The 23,847-nt window shown below is 38.6% G+C and overlaps 1 protein-coding gene and 1 non-coding gene across 2 annotated transcripts; one reads left to right on the forward strand and one right to left on the reverse strand.

Annotated features, from left to right (window-relative positions):
- Positions 1-19,448: 19,448 nt before the first annotated feature.
- On the reverse strand, positions 19,449-19,554 carry LOC121998918. The gene has a single exon (XR_006116702.1). It is a non-coding gene; the product is annotated as a small nucleolar RNA R71 (small nucleolar RNA).
- A 915-nt stretch (positions 19,555-20,469) lies between these two features.
- LOC121994764 lies at positions 20,470-21,594 on the forward strand. Its single transcript, XM_042548691.1, has 2 exons — positions 20,470-21,009; positions 21,514-21,594. Exons 1-2 carry the CDS (start codon positions 20,470-20,472, stop codon positions 21,592-21,594), a joined length of 621 nt encoding a protein of 206 aa, XP_042404625.1.
- The last annotated feature ends 2,253 nt before the right edge of the window (positions 21,595-23,847 follow it).

Consider the following 23,847-nt stretch of genomic DNA (forward strand, 5'->3'; position numbering starts at 1 on the left):
AGCCCAAAATGTAATTTGGGATTGGTGCGGTAGTTCAATAATAATTCTTTAGTGGTATGAATTATTATTGATGAAATTAAGTTGGGTGTTCGGGGCAAACACGAGAAGCTTAATTTCATCGGGAGACCAAAACTAATTCCTCCTCTCGGTCCCTATCATAGCCTCTTATATATAGAAAATTATATCCACCAAATACCCACTTCCTACCCACCCTTAGGTGGTCGGCCAAGCAATCTTGGAACCCAAGCTTGGGCCGGCCAAGCCAAAGGCTTGAGCCAAGTAGGGTGCCCAACCATAGCTTGGAGCCCAAGCTTGGTGTGGTCAGCCATATAAAATAAAAGGATTTTATTTTAAAAATATTTTCTTATGTGGATACCATGGTTTCAAAATAGAGTTAAAAATTTAAATCTTTCCTTTTATAGCTTTCTATAAAAGATTAAGTGAAATGTTTGATATCTTTCCTTATTTGTAGTTAAGTGGAAGATTTTAATTTTAAATAAAACTTTTCTTTCTTGTAACCATCTTCATGATTTAAAAGAGAGTTTTAAAATTAAATCTTTCCTATTATAGTTTCTACAAAAGATTAAGAAAAGATTTGATATCTTTCCTTATTTGTAGATTGAGAGGAAAATTTTAATTTTAAAGAAAACTTTCCTTTTTGAAAATCATCCACATGTTTTAATAAGAGAGATTTTAATTTATAAAATTTCCTATTATAACCAACCATGAAGGGAAAATTAAAAGAGAAATTTTTATTTTAAAAAATTTTCGGAAACAAATAAGGAAGTTTTAATTTTGTGTTTAAAACTTGTCTTATTTTGAGCAATTAATGTGGTCGGCTATGATAAAGGATTAAAGGAAATTTTAATTAAATTTTATTTTCATTGGCAAAGAGAATAAGGAAGTTTTTATTACAAATTTTCCTTATTTGCCAAGACCAAGGAATATAAAAGAGAGGGTAGAGGTGCCTCACCTAATAACATATCATCTATTATTCCTTTCTCTTTTCTTCCTTGGTGTGGCCGGCCCTAATCATCCTCTCCTCTCTTCTTCTTGTGGCCGAACCACATCATCTCTAGAAGTTATTGTGGTGGCTGGATTTTGCTTGGAGAAGGAGAGAAAGGAGGCTTTTCTCTTGCATCCCTTGGAGCTTGAAGGTTGGTGGTCGAAACTTGCAAGAAGGAAGTTGTCTTGGTGGTTCTCATCTCGGTAGATCATTGCCCACACAACGTCTGAGATAAGAAGAGGAATACGATAGAAGATCAAGAGGTTATTGCTTACAAAGAAAGGTATAACTAGTAATTCTATTCCGCATCATACTAGTTTTCTTTGTATGGATTTTGAAATACCAAACACAAGAGGCATATGATTCTAGGTTTCGAATTTGTGATTCGAGTTTGTGTTTTTTTTGTTTTTTGAATTTGTTATTCGATTGTTCCTTTTGGTTAAACCTAGGTTTACTATAAGGAAATTAAATATTAAATTTCTTTAAAAGGCTTTGTCTATGCGGTGGTGGATGATCCCATACCCAAGAAGGCCTACTACCTCACCATGCAGCCCTGAAAGCCAATTTTAGAAATTAATATTTAATTAAATTTATAACATGGGTGGATTTGGATCAATAATGTTAAGCATCATTTGCGATCCAAGTTTAAACCACTAAGAACAGATAAGTTAAATTTGGAATCAATAATGTTAAGTTCCGTTTGCGATTCCTAATTTAATTTCTAAAGAACACAATAGGTTGTTAGTAAAGGTTCAAGACTTGTACAAAATTTTTGTACAGGGGAACCGGTATGATATTCCGCATAGCAACCAACAAGTCGGCTGTAGAATCCACCACTTGATCAATGCAAGGAAGGGGATAGTAATCTTTCGGGCAGGCTTTGTTGAGATCCCGAAAATCAATATACACTTTCCATTTATTTCCTGGTTTAGAAACCAGGACAACATTTGCTAGCCAACTAGGAAATTGTACCTCCCGAATGTAGCCTGCCTCCATTAGTTCGTCTACCTCTTCCTTGATAATTTGATTTTGGTCAGCTCCAAAATCTCTCTTCTTTTGCTTGACAGGTCGGGCTTCTAGATAAACATGTAATGAATGTTCCATCACAAGGGGGGAGACACCTGTAACTTCCTTGGGGGTCCATGCAAACACATCGTTGTTCCACACCAAACATTGTATCAGCTCGATCTTGAGTGGAAGATTCAAATCAGCAGCCACATAACTCACAGCTTCTGGTCGCCCGACCTGTATTTATATCTCTTATTTTTCTTCATATATCAGACCAAGCGGTCTCTCATGAATAGTATTGACTTCCATTCTCTGAGCTTTGCGAGTAGTATTGGCTTCTGTCTGGATGATTTCCACATAACACTTTCGCGCTAGTAATTGATCTCCAAGGACTCCTCCAACTTGATCATCAACAAGAAATTTCACCTTCTGACAGAAAGTAGAAACAACCGCCCGAAACTCGTTCAAGGTCGGTCGACCCAATATGACATTGTAAGCAGAAGGTGCATCTACCACCATGAAATAGTATCTCCTGGTCCTCATTAGGGGCTCCTCCTCTAAAGATATAGCCAACTTTATTTGGTCGAGCGGCTGTACTTCATTGTCCGTGAAACCATATAGAGGAGTCACCATGGGTTAAAGTTCACTTGGATCTATCTGCAGTTGATCAAAAGCTTTTTTGAAAATGATATTAACAGTGCGAGAAATATTGTAATTAGCTATAACAACTTTGATTATTAATGCATCATCATGGGGTACTTCTACTTGTTACGATTCAGCAAGTGCACAGATTCGTCGTCAGTAATAATGATTATCGATCCCACGAGGACTGGTTATAAGCACTAGCGATGGCTCACTTAGGATTACCTAAACTATCGATGGTTGTAAGTTATCTAAAGAAAAGAGGTTTGGAAACAGAAATGAGAACTAGCAAAGAAGAAGTAATAGACTTGGTTTATGAAGAGTCCTAGGAGTTCGGTTTCATTGTGGTGGTATTGATGTATCAAATTCTATCCTTTAATCATTGTCCATCAACATGCATTCACCGGAAGCTGAAGTATCTATTCTTAGGTACCAAATAAAGAAGATCTCTAATAAATCCTGTTACGGTTAACCCCTATCACTAGGGCACCTCGGTAGATCACAAGAACACTACTCTAATTGGTGTCACTAAGGATAGAGATAAGGAGTTTAGTTTGGTCTCTTACTTCCTTGTGGAGGAGTTGTCTCTCCTTTCAAGGAAGTACCCTAGATGTCCGTGAACGGGTTACCCTTGTCACTAGGGCTCCTTGGGTGTACGATCTAGGATATTCTCTCTACGAGATAGGCAATTCCTACACAATTAATTAACACGATATAAAGATGGAGTAGTCGAAACAAAGCAAGTGAAATCATCCAATGAAATAGAGGCAAAAGTATGAGTCTTACATCAAACCAATCCACAACTGCTCCCTCATCCTAGAACAAGGAATCTACTCCATATACGACGGAGAAAAACACAAAGACATAATGTTAAGCATACAATTCTCAAACAAGAAGAGAGGAAGAGAAAAGATGTTTATCCAACGACGACGAGTGATCTTCGGATCCAATCCTTTGTTTTTGGAGTTGATGTGGTGATGAAGGATCGTTGGACGGAGGTCCTGGATGGCGTGGAACGGCACCAAGTCTATTCTCTCTCTGACGGCTCGCTTCCCAGCTCTCCCCCCTTGAGGAAAAGGGTTAAAACCCCTTTTATAGGCTAGGCGCGGCTGCGGCGGCACGGTCGTGTAAGAATGGCACGGTCGTGCCCTTTCTTGTCTCTGGTCGCACTGCACGGTCGTGCCAATTGGCACGGCCGTGTGAGCTTCGGGCTCGGTTCCTAGGGCACGACCGTGTAGGGTTGCACGGTCATTCCTTGCTTGGCTTCGGTCGTGGGGGGCACGGTCGTGCAAGTATGCATGGCCATGCTCTGATCTGCCTCTGGGTTGCCGCATGGTCGTTCAAGAGTTGCACGGTCGTGCACTTCTCCTCTCCTGTTTGGCCACACGGTCGTGCGAGGTTGCATGACCGTGTTCTCTGGCTCGTTCCGATGCGTCGATAATCGTTGTTTTTGCTCCAAAAGTTATCCCTTTCATCACAAAACCAAACAAAGAGTAGATATCCAAATAAAAGAGTATATATGATGAGTACATGATAAAAGAGGTGATCATGCAAAGAATATATACGTATAAAGCAAGTGAATGTGCGTTAAAACATGCATAAACGATCATAATATTTATGCATATCACACCCCCAGACTTGAACCTTTGCTTGCCCTCGAGTAAAACACTGCAAACTATGTTCATGAGCGTGTGGTAGTGTTTCATAATCCCTAGTGCATTCGCCTAACTCTATCAACTAATTTCATTGATAAGCACGATTGTGGAGTAACCTAAGTATGGCCTAATCAAAAGTTCTTTGTGCTCAGTGCAATGAGTAACTCAAACTCTTCAAGTTTTAATTTTCTGTCCTAGTTAAGTCATCATACAATTGAGTTCCTAATGTTCTCGGTGATAGACACTTACCTGCCACACACTTGGTTCGTTTTCCTTAAATTACACAAGGTCTCAAAGGATACTACTCGGAATCAAGAGAAACATAACATTCATTTCCCCAGTAACCTAACTCGGTCTCAAAGGAGTTAATTATTAGTTTCCACTCACGACAACTATTTTTATCCCTTATTCAATATATATATATATATATATATATATATATATATATATATATATATATTCTTTTTTTTTTGTGCTAAAGAGGTGTAGCACTAGTTATAAATGCGAGATGCAAATGTTGAGATTTAGATTTTTTCCAAATGAGCTTCCATGATCCGAGGTCATCCAGTAACCAAAATGTAAATAAGAAATCAAGCATGGGAACAAAAGTACTAAATAATTTGGATGAATCATAACTGTTGGTGCAGGAAGCATCCGACGATCGAACCTAAGTTATGATAATGGCAAAGGGATTCAAAGTTAAGATTCTCTGTTATCTAATATGTTGAATGAGTGTTTCAGGAAAGTCCTAACTGCGGTTAGGCATGTGAAAACTCTAGGGGGTGGTAACCCTAGGTCCTAGGGGGTGGTAACCCTAGGTGGAGAAAAGTCCTAGCTGTGGTTAGGCAAAGGGAAAACCCTAGGGGGTGGTAACCCTAGGTCATAGGGGGTGGTAACCCTATGCGAAAAGTCTTGGCAGGTCGATGGCTTCAGGCAAAAGTCCTAGGGGGTGGTAACCCTAGGTGGAAAGTCCTGGTGTCGCGAACCAGGTGAAAGACTGGACTAGCCGGGGAAGCGGATGTCCAGCAGAAAGTCCGGAAGCATCGAGTGCTGAGAAAAGTCCATCGATCCGGAGGAGACGGCAACAAAATCTTCCGAGTGGAGTAGGTGAGGACGCGTTCCCGTAGAGGAACAAGAGGCGTCGACCTAGGGCTTCCTACCGGAAATCCAAAGTCGACTTTGACGATCAAGATCACAATTATTACTATCGTGTTTTATCAGATTCTAACACTGTCTTGCAGGGTATTTTGCTTGGACTAACATTTGTTTGCAGGTGAGGAGCCTGTTGGAAAAAGGTTGTCCGGGCGCCCGGGATGGATCCGGGCGCCCGAAGGTCCGAGCGCCCGGAACAGGTCCAGGCGCCCGGGACCAAACTTTATCCCTGCCGCGACTTCGCCACGTGGAGCATCCTGGTTGGTTGGCCACGTCACACTCCAGGCGCCCGGAAGGGATCCAGGCGCCCGGAACCGCATATAAAAGGAGAGTTGAGGTGCAGCTTCAAAGGACAACGAATTCTAAGTGATCTTTCATCAACACGCTGCTCCAAAAGACGCTCCGAAGTGCTACTACAAGTGTCCGACGACCCGAAGCTTCAGAATTAGCATTTCTTGTTGTCGGTATAATTTTTGATAGCTTTTATTTGTACTCTTAATTGTAATCTTTTAACGAGCTTATAGTTGTTGCCCACCGGAAGCGATCAAGGATCGCGGGCCTTCGAGTAGGAGTCGACTTAGGCTCCGAACGAAGTAAAATCGACCTGTCTCTTTGTGTTGTCTCTTTATTTTATTTCCGCTTATTCCGCTGCACGTTTTAACTCCGATAGTTTTCCGATAATCGAACGAAATAGCCACGAGCGCTATTCTCCCCCCTCTAGCGCTTCTCGATCCAACAATTGGTATCAGAGCGGGGTCGCTTCGAATAGGTGAAACCACCATTCAAGCATTTCTTTTGTGGCTTTTTCGTCTTTATAGGGTAAAAATAAAACCTTACGCCTTTCGTTTTTTCCCTCCAAAATTATTTTCGAAAAATTCATTTTCATCCTTTCACGGTTTATTAGTATTGATAAAATATTGAATTTAGCAAAATTTGAAATAATATTTTTTTAAATATTTTTTAATAATATTTTATTATTTTTTCTCGAAACTGGTGAACTTCTATTTCTATCCTTCCATACCGCACTGCTAATCCAGGATTAAGTCCTGGTACATTTTTTTGCTATTTTTTTGTGTGCAAGGATCTTTTAAAATGGCATACCAAGAAGGATTCTGCACCGTCCGACCGCCGCTCTTTTCTGGCGAGGACTTTGGATACTGGAAGAACTAGATGGAATACCACCTCAAGACGCAAGTCGAGATGTGGATCATCATCCAGACCGGACTCGAACTTCCACGTGATGACACCGGAGAACTTATCTCATGCATCAACTGGGATTCTAGCACAATGAAAAAAGTTGAAGCCGATGCCAAAGCAACCTGCATGCTACTATGTGGCCTAACCAATGAAGAATTGAACCGCATCGGCCCCTTCGCAAGTGCAAAAGAGCTATGGTAAAAGTTGATGGAACTACACGAGGGCACTTCCGACGCTCAAGTAAGTAAGCATAATTTAATAAATGATTTATTTGAATTAGATGAGCAGAATAATACTACTTCGGCCGAGGAAGGTATTACGATGGTTGCAGGTACAAGTAAGACAAAGGAACAGATATGGCCCGAGTCTTCAGATGAATCCGGGTCCGACGAAGAAGAACCGACGAGCTTCCTCGCTCTACCAGTACTAGCAACTGTGGTGGAAACTGAGTCAGAGTATGAGTCAAAAACCGAGAGCGAATCCGAGACTGAGTCTGATCGAAGCCACGAATCCGCATTCGTTTTCGAAGGACCAAAATCCACTGTAAGTTCACTACTCGCAGAATTTCAATTAGATAACTTGCATGACTTATTACCTTACTTAATAAAAAAGTTGGTTAAATCCAACGTCCGGGTTAAGTCGCTCCAAAAGGAGGTAACAGCCCTTAAGGAAGCGACTGACTCGAGCTCTTTAACTGAGTCAGTTCAAATTGGAAGTTCAACTCAAATCCAACAACTTGAGGAAGAAAATTCCAATTTGAAAGCTCAAATTAAAGAACTCAAGGACATGTTGGAACGGTTCACCTTGGGCTCTAAGAATCTGGATCTGATTCTTGGAAAACAGCGAGCCGTTTACAACAAAACTGGACTTGGATTTAAAACTAAAATAAAATACAAATCATATTTATCGCTAGTTAATAGAAATAACAGAAAAATTGTCCAAGCATGGGTGCCAAAATCCAACTTGGTTAATCAAGTTGGAACTGGTCACTATTGGGTCCCCAAGGATCAAATCTATTTCCTTGATAGACCATATCGAGGCTATGATCCAGGGGGAGCTAATAGAAAAACAATATTAAGAACATAATTCAAATTAATATTCAAATTAAATTTGAAGTTAAATTCAATATTAAAAATTCAATTAGATTCAAAATTAAATTCAATATTAAAAATTCAATTAGAAATTCAAAATTAAATTCAATATTCAAAATTCAATTAAAAATTTGAAATTAAAAGTAAATTTCAACTTATATTAAATAAAAATAGATGGAGGATCCAGACTCGCCGGCACCCCCAACTGAACTACCCGACAGGCTAACTGAACTTAATCTACCCGAAATGGGTAAAACAAGAGTAGATTACCCGGCAGGGTAATTAAGGTTAAATCAAAACGGGCTAGGTTTAACTTGACCCACAGTACTGGTGAAGTTTTTGGATGATAGTACGTTAGGGAAGCTTGGGCATCGCATGTCTAGAAAGATATGGCTTCGACCTGGTGCATTTGGCCAAGTGGAACTGACCGAAGCTACCCTTAAATGAATCCTAACTAGTTAGACCAAGGTTTAGTATTAAGCTCAATGGGTAGGACTATTTGGGAAACCTCGAAGGCATGGTTACTTTAATGAGTACCTTGTGACTCACCATAGCCCAGAAGTTTATCCAAAAAATGCTTACTTGTTGAACCCAAAGCTAAACCTGAATCTAACACAAAGTTAAACCAAACCCTTAAAGTGAACCTCAATTCATCTCACAACAATTATAGGATTCCCTGATTGACAATTTTAGATCGAGTGAGATGACTAGGAAATTAAATTATTAAAATTGACTTAACTTAAATCAAGTTAATTAACAATTAAATTATTTTAACTTGAATTATTTTCAAATCTAAATTATTTTAAAACTCAGTTTCTAAATCATTCAAAATTGTCTAAAATTATTTTTCAAATTTAATTAACTTTAAAATTATTTTTCAAAATTATTTTAAACTCAATCCTTAGAAAAATCTTTTAAAAATTATTTGAAAAATCTTTTTAAACTTCATTTCAAAATTATTTGAAAAATCTTTTTAAACCTTCATTTCAAAATTATTTGAAAAATCTTTTAAAACCTTAATTTCAAAAATCTTTGAAAAATCTTTCAAAATCATTTTAAAAATCTTTCAAAATCATTTTAAAAAATCTTTTTAAACTTAATTTCAAAATTATTTGAAAAATCTTTTAAAAATCATTTTAAAATCTTTTAAAAACTTCATTTCAAAATTATTTGAAAAATCTTTTTAAACCTTCATTTCAAAATTATTTGAAAAATCTTTTAAAACCTTAATTTCAAAAATCTTTGAAAAATCTTTCAAAATCATTTTAAAAATCTTTTTAACCTTAATTTCAAAAATCTTTGAAAAGTCTTTAAAAATCATTTTAAAAATCTTTCAAAATCATTTTAAAAAATCTTTTTAAACTTAATTTCAAAATCATTTGAAAAATCTTTTAAAAATCATTTTAAAATCTTTTTAAACTTCATTTCAAAATTAGTTGAAAAATCTTTTTAAACCTTCATTTCAAAATTATTTGAAAAATCTTTCAAAATCATTTTAAAAATCTTTTTAAACCTTCATTTCAAAATTAGTTGAAAAATCTTTTAAAACCTTAATTTCAAAATTATTTGAAAAATCTTTCAAAATCATTTTAAAAATCTTTTTAACCTTAATTTCAAAAATCTTTGAAAAATCTTTCAAAATCATTTTAAAAATCTTTTTAACCTTAATTTCAAAAATCTTTGAAAAGTCTTTAAAAATCATTTTAAAAATCTTTCAAAATCATTTTAAAAATATTTGAAAAACTTATTTCAAAATCCTTTGAAAAATACTTGAAAAACTTATTTCAAAATCCTTTGAAAAATACTTGAAAAACTAGTTTCAAAATCCTTTAAAAAATACTTGAAAAACTTATTTCAAAATCCTTTGAAAAATGCTTGAAAAACTTATTTCAAAATCCTTTGAAAAAATTTGAAAAATCTTTCAAAATCATTTTAAAAATACTTGAAAAACTTATTTCAAAATCCTTTGAAAAATACTTGAAAAACTTATTTCAAAATCCTTTGAAAAATACTTGAAAAACTTATTTCAAAATTACTTGAAAAACTTATTTCAAAATCCTTTGAAAAATACTTGAAAAACTAGTTTCAAAATCCTTTGAAAAATACTTGAAAAACTAGTTTCAAAATCCTTTGAAAAAAACTTGAAAAACTTATTTCAAAATCCTTTGAAAAATACTTGAAAAACTAGTTTCAAAATCCTTTGAAAAATACTTGAAAAACTTATTTCAAAATCCTTTGAAAAATACTTGAAAAACTTATTTCAAAATCCTTTGAAAATTACTTGAAAAACTAGTTTCAAAATCCTTTGAAAAATACTTGAAAAACTTATTTCAAAATCCTTTGAAAAATACTTGAAAAACTTATTTCAAAATCCTTTGAAAAATACTTGAAAAACTAACTTGAAAATCTTGCTCCCCTAAATTTACTAGACTTACAAGAATATGGAATTAGCCCTGAAGGAAATGGAGATTTGAAGTTTGAGCATTCTCATATTTTAGGGCTCTGATACCTAAACAAAACAATCTGGATAACTTAAAATCTATTTAACCTCATGCTTGGAATTAAAGACCAACTAAAATAAATAACCTAAATTAAACATTTAGTCACTCCCTCTTTATCAAAAAAAAAAAAAAAAAAAATCTAGCTAAGTTTTTCTAACTTTAGTTAGGTATGTCTGTCTAAAAACAATCAAGTCTCAAAAGTGGCTAAAGGCATCACTCGAAATCATCCATATATTAGCCTTCTTCTACCTTCTCTCAAAAAGATTATTTTCTTAAAATCTTAAAACTTGCTTTCAACTGATTTTTGATATATGGCAAAGGGGGAGAGTAGAAGAAAATTCAAAGAATTAAGGAATTCAAAGAATTCAAAGAATTAAAGAATTCAAAGAATTAAAGAAAATTGAAAGAAATTCAAATTTTAAAAAGTGAGCTTTTATTAAGGGGGAGTCTTTATAATAAGGGGGAGCTCTGCACTTAATTTAGCTCTGCACTTAACTGTCATTATGCTTGTATTTTCATGCTTATCTTTTAATGGCATTATTTTCTTAACTTTGAATTTTTGTTGTCATAATCAAAAAGGGGGAGATTGTTGGTGCAGGAAACATCCGACGATCGAACCTAAGTTTTGATAATGGCAAAGGGATTCAAAGTTAAGATTCTCTGTTATCTAATATGTTGAATGAGTGTTTCAGGAAAGTCCTAACTGCGGTTAGGCATGTGAAAACCCTAGAGGGTGGTAACCCTAGGTCCTAGGGGGTGGTTGTAACGACCCAATTTTCCCTATTTCGAGTATTAAAAGTCCTTATAAAAATCTGGAAATGCTTTTAAAATATTCTAGAGATTTTTAGAAATTTTTAGAGTATTTTTATGTAATTTTTGGAGTTCGTTTGGTATTTTTACCCAGAGGAAGAAGTTTTAAAAATAAAAGAAAAGAAAAGAAAAATAAGTTTGTAGAAGCTGGGGTTCGAACCCAGCTCCTCGGCCCAAGCAGAACTCGGCCCGACCAATCGAGCTGTGCTCGATTTGTTAACTAGATGTGAGAATAAATTGATTTAAGGTATAGTTCGGTTTAAACCCTAGGTTATAAAAGGATAAGTTAGGAGAGGGATTAATTGTTTTCTTTTCCCTCAAAAGATTTCTCTTCTCGCACTCGGCGACGGCGTCCGCGATTTCCTGTTCTCGGGCGAAGACGAAGCCGAGGCTAGGGCTTCGTCTCCGGCGGCCGGCGAGCGTCTTCTTCCGTGAGTTCTTCACCGATCCAAGCTCCTCTCGTAAAGGGGAACTCGAAGGCGCGAAGAAGACCGAGATTTCAAGCTTGCCGCAAGCCCTAGAAGAATTAGAAGTTCTTCTCTTCGGCTGTAAGTCCAAGGAACACATGTGAGTTGCTACTCACCTGGAGTGGGAGTTGTTCCGGGATTTCTTTTAGTTTTCTGCCATATGTTGAGGTTTCGGATTCTTGCTTCCTTTTGGATTTCGAAGCATGTTTAAGGGGTTTTGTTTTTGATGCTTACTGCCATAAACCCTAAAGAAAGAAGATAGGGATTTTAAGCATGAAGAACAGTTATAAAATTTAGGTTTCCAGTAGCAACTTTCCTTATTAGCAGCACGTTGGTATCAGCTTAAGTCTTGTTGAGATTTTGGTTAGCATAGTAAATTTCGGATCTTGTTTCCCTTAAAATTGAAGCATGCCGTACAGCAGGGATTTCCGTTTAGTTTGTTGCCTTGGCACATAACAAGAAGATCAATTATGCTTTGGTTCCTTAGTAGACTTATTCGTTTGTAGCTGGATTAGACATGCCAATTTGATTTCCTTTATAACTTGCTGGACCAGCATGTGTTTATTAAGCATTTAAGTTTTAGTTTTGATGTATATACATATGTATGCACATTGAGTATTATGAGTTAGTTTAATCTGCTGGTTTCCTTAATGGTAGATTAGTGGATTTATTTAGAGCAGTGTACAGGATTGACTGTACTTAATTCCTTGGGTATCTAAAGCAAGCTATTAATTCGGTATCTTTTGGAAATGAATAAGTTGATTAGATGTTAACAGCATTGTGAATTTAGTTTATATAGATATACATGAGTAGATCTTTTAGTACCCATTTGCTATTGATTTCGGGTTCTTTTCTTTTGCTGTTTTTAAGCATGAGCAGTTTTAGTTTTCATTGCGGTTTAGTATTCCTGATGAAGCATGATATTCTGTTAATTCCATGCAGCAACAATTCCTTTATTTTCTAGTTTCTATTGCATGCCTGGTAGTTAAGTTGTTTTACTTTCACAGCATGCTTAAGTTGTTCTAGTTTCCTATTTGCTATTGGAATAACATGAGCAGTTCTATTTTTATAGCATGCAGATTTTTATAAGTAAAGTATGCAGATTTTTTAATAAGCAGATTTTCATAAGTATTGCATGCAGATTTTAGATAAGCTTAGTATACAGATTTTGATAAACTTAGTATGCAAATTTTTATTAAGCTTTACATGCAGATCTATGTTAAGCTTTGTATACAGATTTTCAGTACGTAGAGTGTGTTCTAGTGCACCCCAAGTGCTTGATAAAATGCTTAGCTCAATATAATGCTACAGTAGGCATTTTAATAGCTCAGTAAATGCAGTAGAAGCATTTAAAATAACTTATTTAGTCTTGCTTCAGCTTATATGGGACTACGGTCCAATGGGTGGGCTCCCACAATCGCCTCTAGGTTCAGATAACCTAGTTCTAGGTTCAGATAACCTAGTTAAAGCAAGGTAAGAAAATTAGCTATGAAATCAGTATTTTATTTTCAGCAGTGGCACTGTACTGGATTAGATATCCATTGGGTTGGGCTCCCACAGTCGTCCCTAGGTTTAGATAACCTAGTAAACCCTACTAGACTCGGAACTTGCAATCCCGGGTTTAGTTAGGGATACGCGCACAGCAAGTACAGTTGTCGGGCCCATCAGCAATATGATTATTATTTTAATCTATTATGTAAATAGTTTTCAAAACTTCACAAATTAGTATGTGAATACAAGTTAGACTCAGTTTTAGCATTAATTAGTTTAGCTAGATATCAATTCAGTTTCTTATTGATACACATGATAGTTCTATGATTAGCTATACATGTTTTGTATTTCAGTTAGCATGATTCCTTTGCTATTTATGAGCATGATTAGCTATACATGTTTAGTATTTCAGTTAGCATGATTCCTTTGCTATTTATGAGCATGATTAGCTATACATGTTTAGTATTTCAGTTAGTATGATTCCTTTATTGGTTTATGAGCATGATTAGCTATACATGTTTAGTATTTCAGTTAGTTAGATTTCTTTGCTATTTATGAGCATGATTATCTTTACATGTTAGCTTTTCAGTTAGTTTCTTTGCTATTTATGAGCATGAGTAGCTTTACATGTTAGCATTCAGTTTTAGCATGTTTTTATTTATATACATGCATATCGAGTTTTTGTGAGTAGGATAGCGCTCACTAAGCTTTTAGCTTATAGATACTATTTTCCTCCTACTGCAGATAAAGGAAAAGGAAAAGTATAAGAAGGAAGGCGACAAGGAGATGCTGTGACAGTGTGTGTGATGCCAGGACTATGGAGAGATCCAGAATTAGCTGGCAAAATTGTCAAGACTTTTCCTTTAGTTCTCTTTTAATGTTATATTGAAATTGAGTTTATTTCCGCATTTGTAGTTTGATACCTCCTATTGTTGGAGTGATATGGTTGTTTGCCATTGCTAGAGTAGTTTCATATTTTTATTGTGCTATTATACTGCGTGGTTGTGAAATTATATGTTCCAGCCGCCTGTGGCTGAGTATACTCTGTATGTATTTACGGATATGGTCACCGGTACAGGGGAGACTCTGCCGAAATTTTTCGGTAGGGTTTTCCTAAAGATTTTTATCATATCGGTTAAGTAGAGTTAGTAGTCAAGTAACGGTCGCCCTTAGAGAGTAGTAGTAGTAGTAAGAAGGGTGGTCGTTACAGTGGTAACCCTAGGTGGAGAAAAGTCCTAGCTGCGGTTAGGCAAAGGGAAAACCCTAGGGGGTGGTAACCCTAGGTCATAGGGGGTGGTAACCCTATGCGAAAAGTCTTGGCAGGTCGATGGCTTCAGGCAAAAGTCCTAGGGGGTGGTAACCCTAGGTGGAAAGTCCTGGTGTTGCGAACCAGGTGAAAGACTGGACTAGCCGGGGAAGCGGATGTCCAGCAGAAAGTCCGGAAGCATCGAGTGCTGAGCAAAAGTCCAGTCGATTTGGAGGATTGACTGGCAACAGGTAAATCTCCTGAGTGGAGTAGGTGAGGATGCGTTCCCCGCAGAGGGAACAGTAGGCGTCGGGTCGACCTAGGGCTTCCGGCTGGAAATCCAAAGTCAGACTCGGACAATCCGAAGACTGTCAATTATTACTTACTGTGTTTTATCAGATTCTAACACTGTCTTGCAGGGTATTTTGCTCGGACTAACCTTTGTTTGCAGGTGAGGAGCCTGCTGGAAAAAGGCTGTCCGGGCGCCCGGGATGGATCCGGGCGCCCGGGACCAAACTTTATCCCTGCCGCGACTTCGCCACGTGGAGTATCCTGGTTGGTTGGCCACGTCACACTCCAAGCGCTCGGAAGGGATCCAGGCGCCCGGAACCGCATATAAAAGGAGGGTTGAGGTGCAGCTTCAAAGGACAACGAATTCTAAGTGATCTTTCATCAACACGCTGCTCCAAAAGACGCTCCGAAGTGCTACTACAAGTGCCCGACGACCCGAAGCTTCAGAATTAGCATTTCTTGTTGTCAGTATAATTTTTGATAGCTTTTATTTGTACTCTTAATTGTAAACGAGCTTATAGTTGTTGTCCACCGGAAGCGATCAAGGATCGCGGGCCTTCGAGTAGGAGTCGACTTAGGCTCCGAACGAAGTAAAATCGACCTGTCTCTTTGTGTTGTCTCTTTATTTTATTTCCGCTTATTCCGCTGCACGTTTTAACTCCGATAGTTTTCCGATAATCGAACGAAATAGCCACGAGCGCTATTCTCCCCCCCCCCCCCCCTCTAGCGCTTCTCGATCCAACAATAACTATTTCAAAAATATTTCTACTATTCAAGCTTAAGTACTTAAGTATAGTGAAAATAAGATCCTTAAGGTTATGCCAAAACTTATACCAAACTCCATACAATACTTAGCTTATTTCATGCTACTAAAGATAGAGAAAGGAGATACACCAAGCATACTAACACTATCTTAATAATACATGAACTAAGAAAATGCTAGGCATTTTGCTATCGGACAGGTAGCGAAAAAAAGTAGAAGGTTTGATGTTCTCAAATATGCTGAAACATGAAACGAATAAACAAAGAAAAGTGCAAATGAGATGCAAATAGAAATATGAAACTAATAAAATACGAATAAACAAAATAGACTAATAAAATATGCAAAACAGAAAAATAAAATATGCAGATAGAAAAGAAAACTCGACTCGACTCAGGTTGTGCAGACACAACACCCCCCCATACTTAGATTTTTCATCGTCTCGATGAAATCAATACGGTGGCGGGGGTGGGGGATAAGGGGGTCCCCGCTGTGTGCCAGGGGGAAATCTAGGCATACCATGAAGATGTCCAAGGTGTTGATGATATTAATAAAGGGCATCTACTTGTTGTCTAGTGATATCCATATCATCCATAAAATTCCTCATTCTTTCCTGGTCAACCTCATTGTCCTGAACGAACCTTGTCACCTGACTATGGAAGTCCCTAGTAAGCTGAAAATGATCCATACCTCCCTAAACTGGTCGTCAGATAACTTGATGCAACCCTCCACCAATTGTTGTTGGGTATTTTGCTTCTCATGAAGGGAGTCTAAGGAGGCACAGAAGTCAGAAAAATCAAATCTAGAGGGTCCCGTCCCATAGCAAAAGAGTGCCTAGGAGGTTCCGGAAATCCGAAAGGCTGCGGGAATCCTGATGATGAGGGCTCTTGGTGGTACTCAGTTTCTTCTATAATGAAGTGGACAGTTCCGGGGTGTAAATCAATAATCACCCAGTTCGCAGGGTTGCGAACTGAAGTGCGCTCGGGACAAGGAAGGGGTAATGGAAAACCATTGTTCCTAGGGAAGGCAAACACATTCTCATCCTGATAAATCATCTTCATAGCAAGATAAGAATCGATATCGATCTTGTCATTACCATGAATCACCTCTAATCCATCAAGCTCACAACCCAGATTGAATGCTATTTGGGTGATCAATCCACCAAACACTATCATCCCCAAAATGCCTTAGCTACTCTCAACAAATTTTGCAAGAAATGAAATCCGAAATCAAAATCTGCTTTATTCAACATCGCCCAAAGAGAATAGAGTTCTACCTTTCTAACCACCCCATCACTCTCTTCTCGACCAAAGATCATTTTGATCATCACTCGGTGAAGGTATCTAAAGGTCGGGTTTTGCATGCGGGATGCCTTGGCTCTAGAGGGTTCATAAGGGTCCTTTGATCTGGTTATTGACATCCAAAATTCTTTCCAACTAATCTCCTCATCAAATCTATGAGCACCACCAGTAGGTAAACCAAAATAATTATTAAAATCGCTAATATCCACCGAACTTCTTTATTCATCAACCTGAAAGGTATCACCCCTACATAGTCATCTTCAGATGAAAACTTAACATCTATTGAGCTCAAAAATCCAAGGACCAAGTGGGGTAAGTCGGTAAATAGTCATACATAACATCGTTCCAGTCTAAAGAAGTAATCATCCAATCTACATCATCCCTAATTCCTAGCATATCTAAAGAAGCGGGATCCACATATTTAGTGCATGTAATTTTTCTAGCGACAAGGATATCATACCTAGCTTTATGTTCATAATTTCTAAAAATAATATTGAACTCGTTTTCGTTACCTTCGTCGCGTTCCACCCTTTTTCCTTTGCCTTTTGAAGAAGACGCCTTCCCTTTGCCTTTGTCGCCTCCCGGTGCATCTCCTTCGCCAGATCCACTGCTTCCTTGATGTGTGTAAATATTATGATAGTTTATGCATGCTTTTATGCACATTCACTTACTTTATACGTACGTATCCTTTGTATGATCTCCTCTTTTATCATGTATTCATCATATATACTCTTTTGTACAGATATCTGCTCTTTGTTTGATTTTGTGTTGACAGGGACAACTTTCGGAGCGAAAACAGCATTTGTCGATGCACCAGAGCGAACCTGAGAACACGGTCGTGCAAACCTTGCACGATCGTGTGGCCAAACAGAAGGGAAGATGTGCATGGCCGTGCAACCCTTGCACAGTTGTGCGGCCAAACCAGAGGCAGATCAGAACACGGTCGTGCAACCCTGCACGGCCGTGCACCCCATGACCGAGGCCAAGCAGCACATGGTCGTACAACCCTGCACGGTCGTGTCCCCAGGAACTGAGCCCCAGCATCACACGACCGTGCCAATTGGCACGACCATACAGCGCATCCAGAGCCCAGTTAGGGCACGGTCGTGCCACCCTTGCACGGTCGTGCTGTCGCACCGTGCCCTAGCCTATAAAAGGGGTTTTAACCCCTTTTCCGAAGGGGGAGAGCTGGGAGGTGAGCTGTGAAGAGGAGATTCATTCTGGTGTCATTCCACGCCATCCAGGACATCGATCCAGCGACATTCCATCTCCACTTCAACTCCAGAAGCAAAGGATTAGATCCGAAGATCACTCATCATCATTGGATAAACATACTTCTTCTTTATCTCTTCGTTTTTGAGGATTGTATGTTTAGATTCACCATGTTTTCGGATTCTTCTCTAGCGTCTATGGAGTAGAGTCTTGGTTCTAGGATGAGGGAGTAATTGTGGATTGGTTTTGATGTAAAACTCATATTATGTTTATATTCATTGGATGATTTCGCTTGCTTTGTTTTGATTCCTCGATCTCTTTGTCGTGTTGATTGATTGTGCAGGAATTGCCAACCTCATAGAGGGAATACCTTAGATCGTACACCCGAGGGGCCCTAGTGGCAGGGGTAACCCGTTCATAGACATCTAGGGTACTTCCTCGAAAGGAGAGGCGGCTCTTTCGCAAGGAAGTAAGAGACCAAACCTAACTTCTTAATTCTGTCCTGGATAACATTAGTAAGAGTCGTGTCCTTGCGATCTACCGAGGCGCCCTAGTGACAGGGGTTAACCGTAACAGGATTTCGTAGGGATTGTCTTTGTCTGGTGCTCAAAGATAGTTGCTTTAGCTTTTGGCGAATACATACCAATGGACAATGAGTATAGGATAGTATAAGAAATATCAATACCACCACAATAAAACTGAACTCCTAGAACTCTTCATTAACCAAGTTGTTTTCCTCTCTATGCTAGTTCTCATTCCCCGCTTTCCGATCTCTTTTCTTAGATTACTTACAACCATCGATAGTGTAGCTAATCGTAAGTATGCCATCACTAGTGCTTATAACCAGTCCTTATGGGTTCGACAATCTTTTATATTACTGACGACGAATGCGTACACTTGCGGAATCGTAATAAGTTTTCAGCACCGTTGCCGGGGACTGCGTCTATAAAATTGGTGATAGTCATACTAGATTAGACTAGACTTTGTTTTCTTTTCCTTTATCTTTACTTTCATTTGCATTTAGAGATAAATAATTTTACTCTTGTTTTTATTTACTTTCTGCATTTTTATTAAAACCCCAAAAAAATTCATTTCTCTTCTTTACTATAGTTCATATTCTATTTTTGCATGTGAAGAACTAATCTTTCAGGACAGCTCCTACCGTTTGATCCAGAGATTGATAGGACTTTCCTGAGGAGAAGAAACCTATAGAAGGCATTCCAAGCAGCACAGGAGTCTTCAGAGATGGCTGATAAATTATTAAAGGATTATGCAGCACCTTATGCATGAGGGGTTCAGTCTAGCATCACTCGACCGCCAATCGAAGCTAACAACTTTGAGATCAAACCTACAGTAATTCACATGGTTCAGCAGAATCAATTCAGAGGAGGACCACATGATGACCCAAACCACCACTTGGAACTTTTCAACGAGATCTGCGGCACCATGAAAGTGAACGGAGCCCCTCTAGAATCAGGAAGGTTATTGCTCTTCAGATTCTCCCTGAAAGATAGAGCCAAGAAATGGCTGAATTCCCTTCCAGCAAATAATATTACATCTTGGGAGCAGTGTGAGCAGAAATTCCTAGATAAATTCTATCCACCAAGCAAAACTTCCCACATGAGAAATTTGATCGCAAGCTTCAAATAGATAGACTTAGAATCATTATTTGAAGCCTGGGACAGATTCAAGAGCATGCTGAGACAGTGCCCCCATCATGGCCTTGAGAAATGGTTAGTTCTACACACTTTCTACAATGGAATCAATTATCACACGAAGGTATCCCTCGATTCTGCAGTAGGAGGAGCACTGATGAACAAGAGCCTTGATGAAGCTGAAGAGATCATAGAGAATGTGGCACAGAATCACCATCAGTGGGCATCAGAAAGATCTGGTGGTTCTTTCTCAGGGAACCCAAAAAAAGCTTCAGGAAAATTCGATGTAGATGTAGTCACTCTCATGTCTGCAAAGCTGGACGCTCTGACCAAGAAATTTGAGGCCATGGGAAACAACAACAACACAGTCAATACGATAGTTTATGTTTGCGAAACTTGCGTAAGTACGGATCATGCTCAAGATACTTGCCCCCTGGGGCTAATACAAGCACAGATAAACCAACTTGAGCAGTGTGATGTAATAGTCAGCTACAACCAAAGGCAAAATAATTCGTACTCTAACACATACAATCCAGGTTGGAGGAATCACCCAAACTTCTCATACCGAAATAATCAGGATCAAGGGCCAACAAAATAAAGCTATCAACCTGGACAACAGAGCTACTCACCTGGGCAGCAAAACTACTCGGCTGGATAACAAACTTTTCAACAACAACCTTCACAATTGTCCAGAATTGAAAAGATACTTGAAGAAGCCCTCTTAGAGCAAAAGGAGATGAAGAATGAGATCAAGCTGTTAACTCAAAGAATGGAAAATTTTGAAAAACATCAAAAGATGCAAGATAGACAGATAGCCCAGATAGCCCAATCCATCTCAAGAGCACAGGGAACATTTCCAGGGAAGCTAGATATAAATCCAGTGGAACATTGCAACCGCATTGAGCTGAGGAGTGGACGTATTGTGGGAATCCCCAAATCATTACCCAGAAGGAACTTGACTCAGAGAAGGAGCTCTCTCTCCTAATGCCCAATCAGGCTCAAAACAGGGATGGAGAGGAGGCTACTAAAAAGGTTGAAGAAACTCTTCAAGTTCTCCCACAGAATCAGACGATTCCTTTCCCTCAGAAACTAATAACCTCCCAGAAGGATGAAGAGTTCAACCACTTCCTGAAGAAGATCAAGGAAATCTGCATAGAAGTGCCACTGATAGATGCACTGCACCAAATGTTGAAGTTTGTGAAGTTCTTAAAGGGTATTTTATCTATCAGGAGGCAGAAGGGCAACTTCGAGACCATAGCATTAACAGAGAATTGCAGCGCTCTCCTTATGGCAAATTCTCCACCAAAGCTTCAGGATCCAGGAAGTTTCTCTATACCGTGCAAAATTAGATCTGAACTGATACCGAGAGCTTTCTACGACTTGGGAGCCAGCATTAGCCTACTTCCATACTCTTTATGTAAGAAGCTGGGCCTCCAGAACATTAAACTGACCACTATGGCACTGCAACTAACTAACCATTCATGCAGATACCCAATGGAAATAGTGGAAGATGTGCCAGTAGAAGTGGGTAGATGTATAGTTCCCACAGACTTCATTATCTTGGATATGGAGGAAGACCCAAGATACCGATCATCCTTGGAAGACCATTCCTTGCCATAGCTGGAGCCATCATCGATGTAAAAATTCACAGATTATCCTTGGAGATCGACAAAGAAAAGATCGAGTTTGATTTATCTAATTCCTCTATCTGCAATCCCTCTCCTCAGGGCAATTCTAGCAAGATCAACATACACAAAGTCGAGGAGTGCAGTTTCTATGAGAGCTCCCCTCCAGCGAGCAACAAGAAATACATTTGTCCTGCATGAGCGAAACTGAAGGCACAGACTGGAGCATTAACCCTAGGAGGAGAGCCATGCTTCTACGAGTTTAGCCCACATTGACTAAAACGGGGTCGAGCTAAAGACCTAAAACAAGTGCTTCTTGGGAGGCAACCCAAGGATTTTTCATTCTAGATTATTGTTTTGAGAATTTTTTATTATTTCTTCACTTTTGGGTATTCATTTTCAGGATGTGCAGAGCCTCCACGAGCTGGCCGTGAGCATTTCATGGGCGAGGAGGCATCGAAGGAACCGAAAGATCGAAAGGTGAGTCACCGTGAGCCTAAAAGAGTTGGTCGTGTGATCCCACACGGTCGTGCAAAGCCAACAGCAGGATAGAGGCCACAGCTCGTGCAACCTTGCACGGTTGTGTGGCCTATGCAAAGAGAAAGAGGACACAGGCCGTGCCACTCGGCACGCCCGTATGAAACTCCCCGAGAAGGAGAAGGCTCGAGTCGTGCCAATTGGCACAACCGTGAGACGTATTCAGAGAAGAGAAAAGACTAGGTCGTGCCAGTTGGCACGGTCGTGCGACCTTGGCCGAGAGGAGAAAAGAGGAGGTCGTGCCAATCGGCACGACCGTGCAGATCCATACCTAACTCGGTCGTGTCTATAAGACACGATCGTGCCCTTGCCCGTGTGCGCTGCCCACCTCTCCAAAAAACCCTATTTCCTTCTTTTTCTTTCCTAAAAGCCTTCTCCGCTCTACTATACCTCATCAAACCTTGATTTCCCACCTCTAGAGCTCACTTTTACTTAGATCTACATCTAGATCTAAAACTTCTTCAAGCCACAAATCCAAAAAGAGAGAAGAAACTTCCCTATTTTCCCTTCCTTCCCCTCCCTTTCCACCCTCAAGACTCATTTCCACAAGAAACTCCTCAAAGCCTTGCACCATGTCGCAGATCTTGAAGAGACTTCATCGAGGAAGTAGTGGATCTAGCGAAGGAGATGCACCGGGAGGCGACAAAGGCAAAGGGAAGGCTTCTACTTCAAAAGGCAAAGGAAAAAGGGTGGCACACGATGAAGGTAATGAAAACGAGTTCAATATCATTTTTAGAAATCATGAACAAAAAGCTAGATATGATATCCTTGTCGCTAGGAAAATTACGTGCACTAAATATATGGATACTATTACTATAGACATGTTAGGAATTAGGAATGATGTACATTGGATCATAAGCTCTTTAGACTAGAATGATATTATGTACGCGCATGCACCGACTTACCCCCGCCTAGTCCTTGAATTTTTGAGCTCACTTGATGTTAAATTTTCTTCTGAAGATGACTATGTAGGTGTTAGAGTGTATACTAAAAGCCTAGCTTTTGGTATAAACATTTATCTAGAAATAAGAATCACATTGGTCAAATGTCTACATTTATGATAAATGTAGTTGTTCATTTAATTTATATTGTAGATAACATGGTGTGTGGCGTCACACACAGAGGATCATGTTATCAGTACCTTATAAATTATAAACAGTAGCTCATGACCATAATGGAAAGGAACAAACCATTGAAAGGTCGTAGTGTAATTAGGTATCAGTTTATCTTGACTGTATAATTACACTAGTACACTCAGAGTGTATTGAGTAGGACCATATGAGGTCGTTTCTTTTATACTGACTTTATAAAGAAACAAAGACCTCTGTTATTATGGAAGTGTGTGTTCTTAATCCTAATATAATAACAAGCACATATATTTGATATTTATTTCTTTAATTTATCAATGGGTGAGATTTAGTTCGATGAATCAATAAGCCCGATAAGTTGGGAAATGGTATCACTTATAGTGTGTGTTGTTGATTATAGAAGGAAACTGTGTCCTAGAGATACTAGGTTGATAATGTCCCCAAGAGGAGCTCATAAAGATTGTCATGTTAAACCCTACAGGTGGACTTAGTCCGACATGACGATAAGGTTGAGTGGTACTACTCTTGGACTAAGATATTAATTAAATGAGTTGTCAGTAACTCACTTAATTAGTGGACATTCGATATCTTAAACACAGGGAGACTAACACACTCATAATAAGAAGGAGCCCAAAAATGTAATTTGGGATTGGTGCGGTAGTTCAATAATAGTTCTCTAGTGGAATGAATTATTATTGATAAAATTAAGTTGTGTGTTCGGGGTGAACACGGGATGCTTAATTTTATCGGGAGACCAAAATCAATTCCTCCTCTCGGTCCCTATCGTAGCCTCTTATTTATAGAGTACTATACCCACCTATACCCACCTTCATACCCATGATAAAGGGGCCGGCCAAGCTAGCTTGGGAACCAAGCTAGGGCCGGCCTAGGTATAAAATTGGGTGGCCGGCCCTAGCTTGAACCCAAGCTAGTGGGGGCCGGCCAAAATAAATTAAAAAGGGATTTTAATTTTAATTTTTATTATGTGGAAGAAATAATTTATTAAAGAGAATTAAAATTAAAATATCTCTCTTGTAAAAGATCTACAAAAGATTAAAGAAAGAGATTAAATCTCTTTCCTTATTTGTAGATTGGTGAGATATTTTATTTTC

Source organism: Zingiber officinale, chromosome 6A (assembly GCF_018446385.1).
Source record: "Zingiber officinale cultivar Zhangliang chromosome 6A, Zo_v1.1, whole genome shotgun sequence".
Taxonomy (NCBI): Eukaryota; Viridiplantae; Streptophyta; class Magnoliopsida; order Zingiberales; family Zingiberaceae; genus Zingiber; species Zingiber officinale.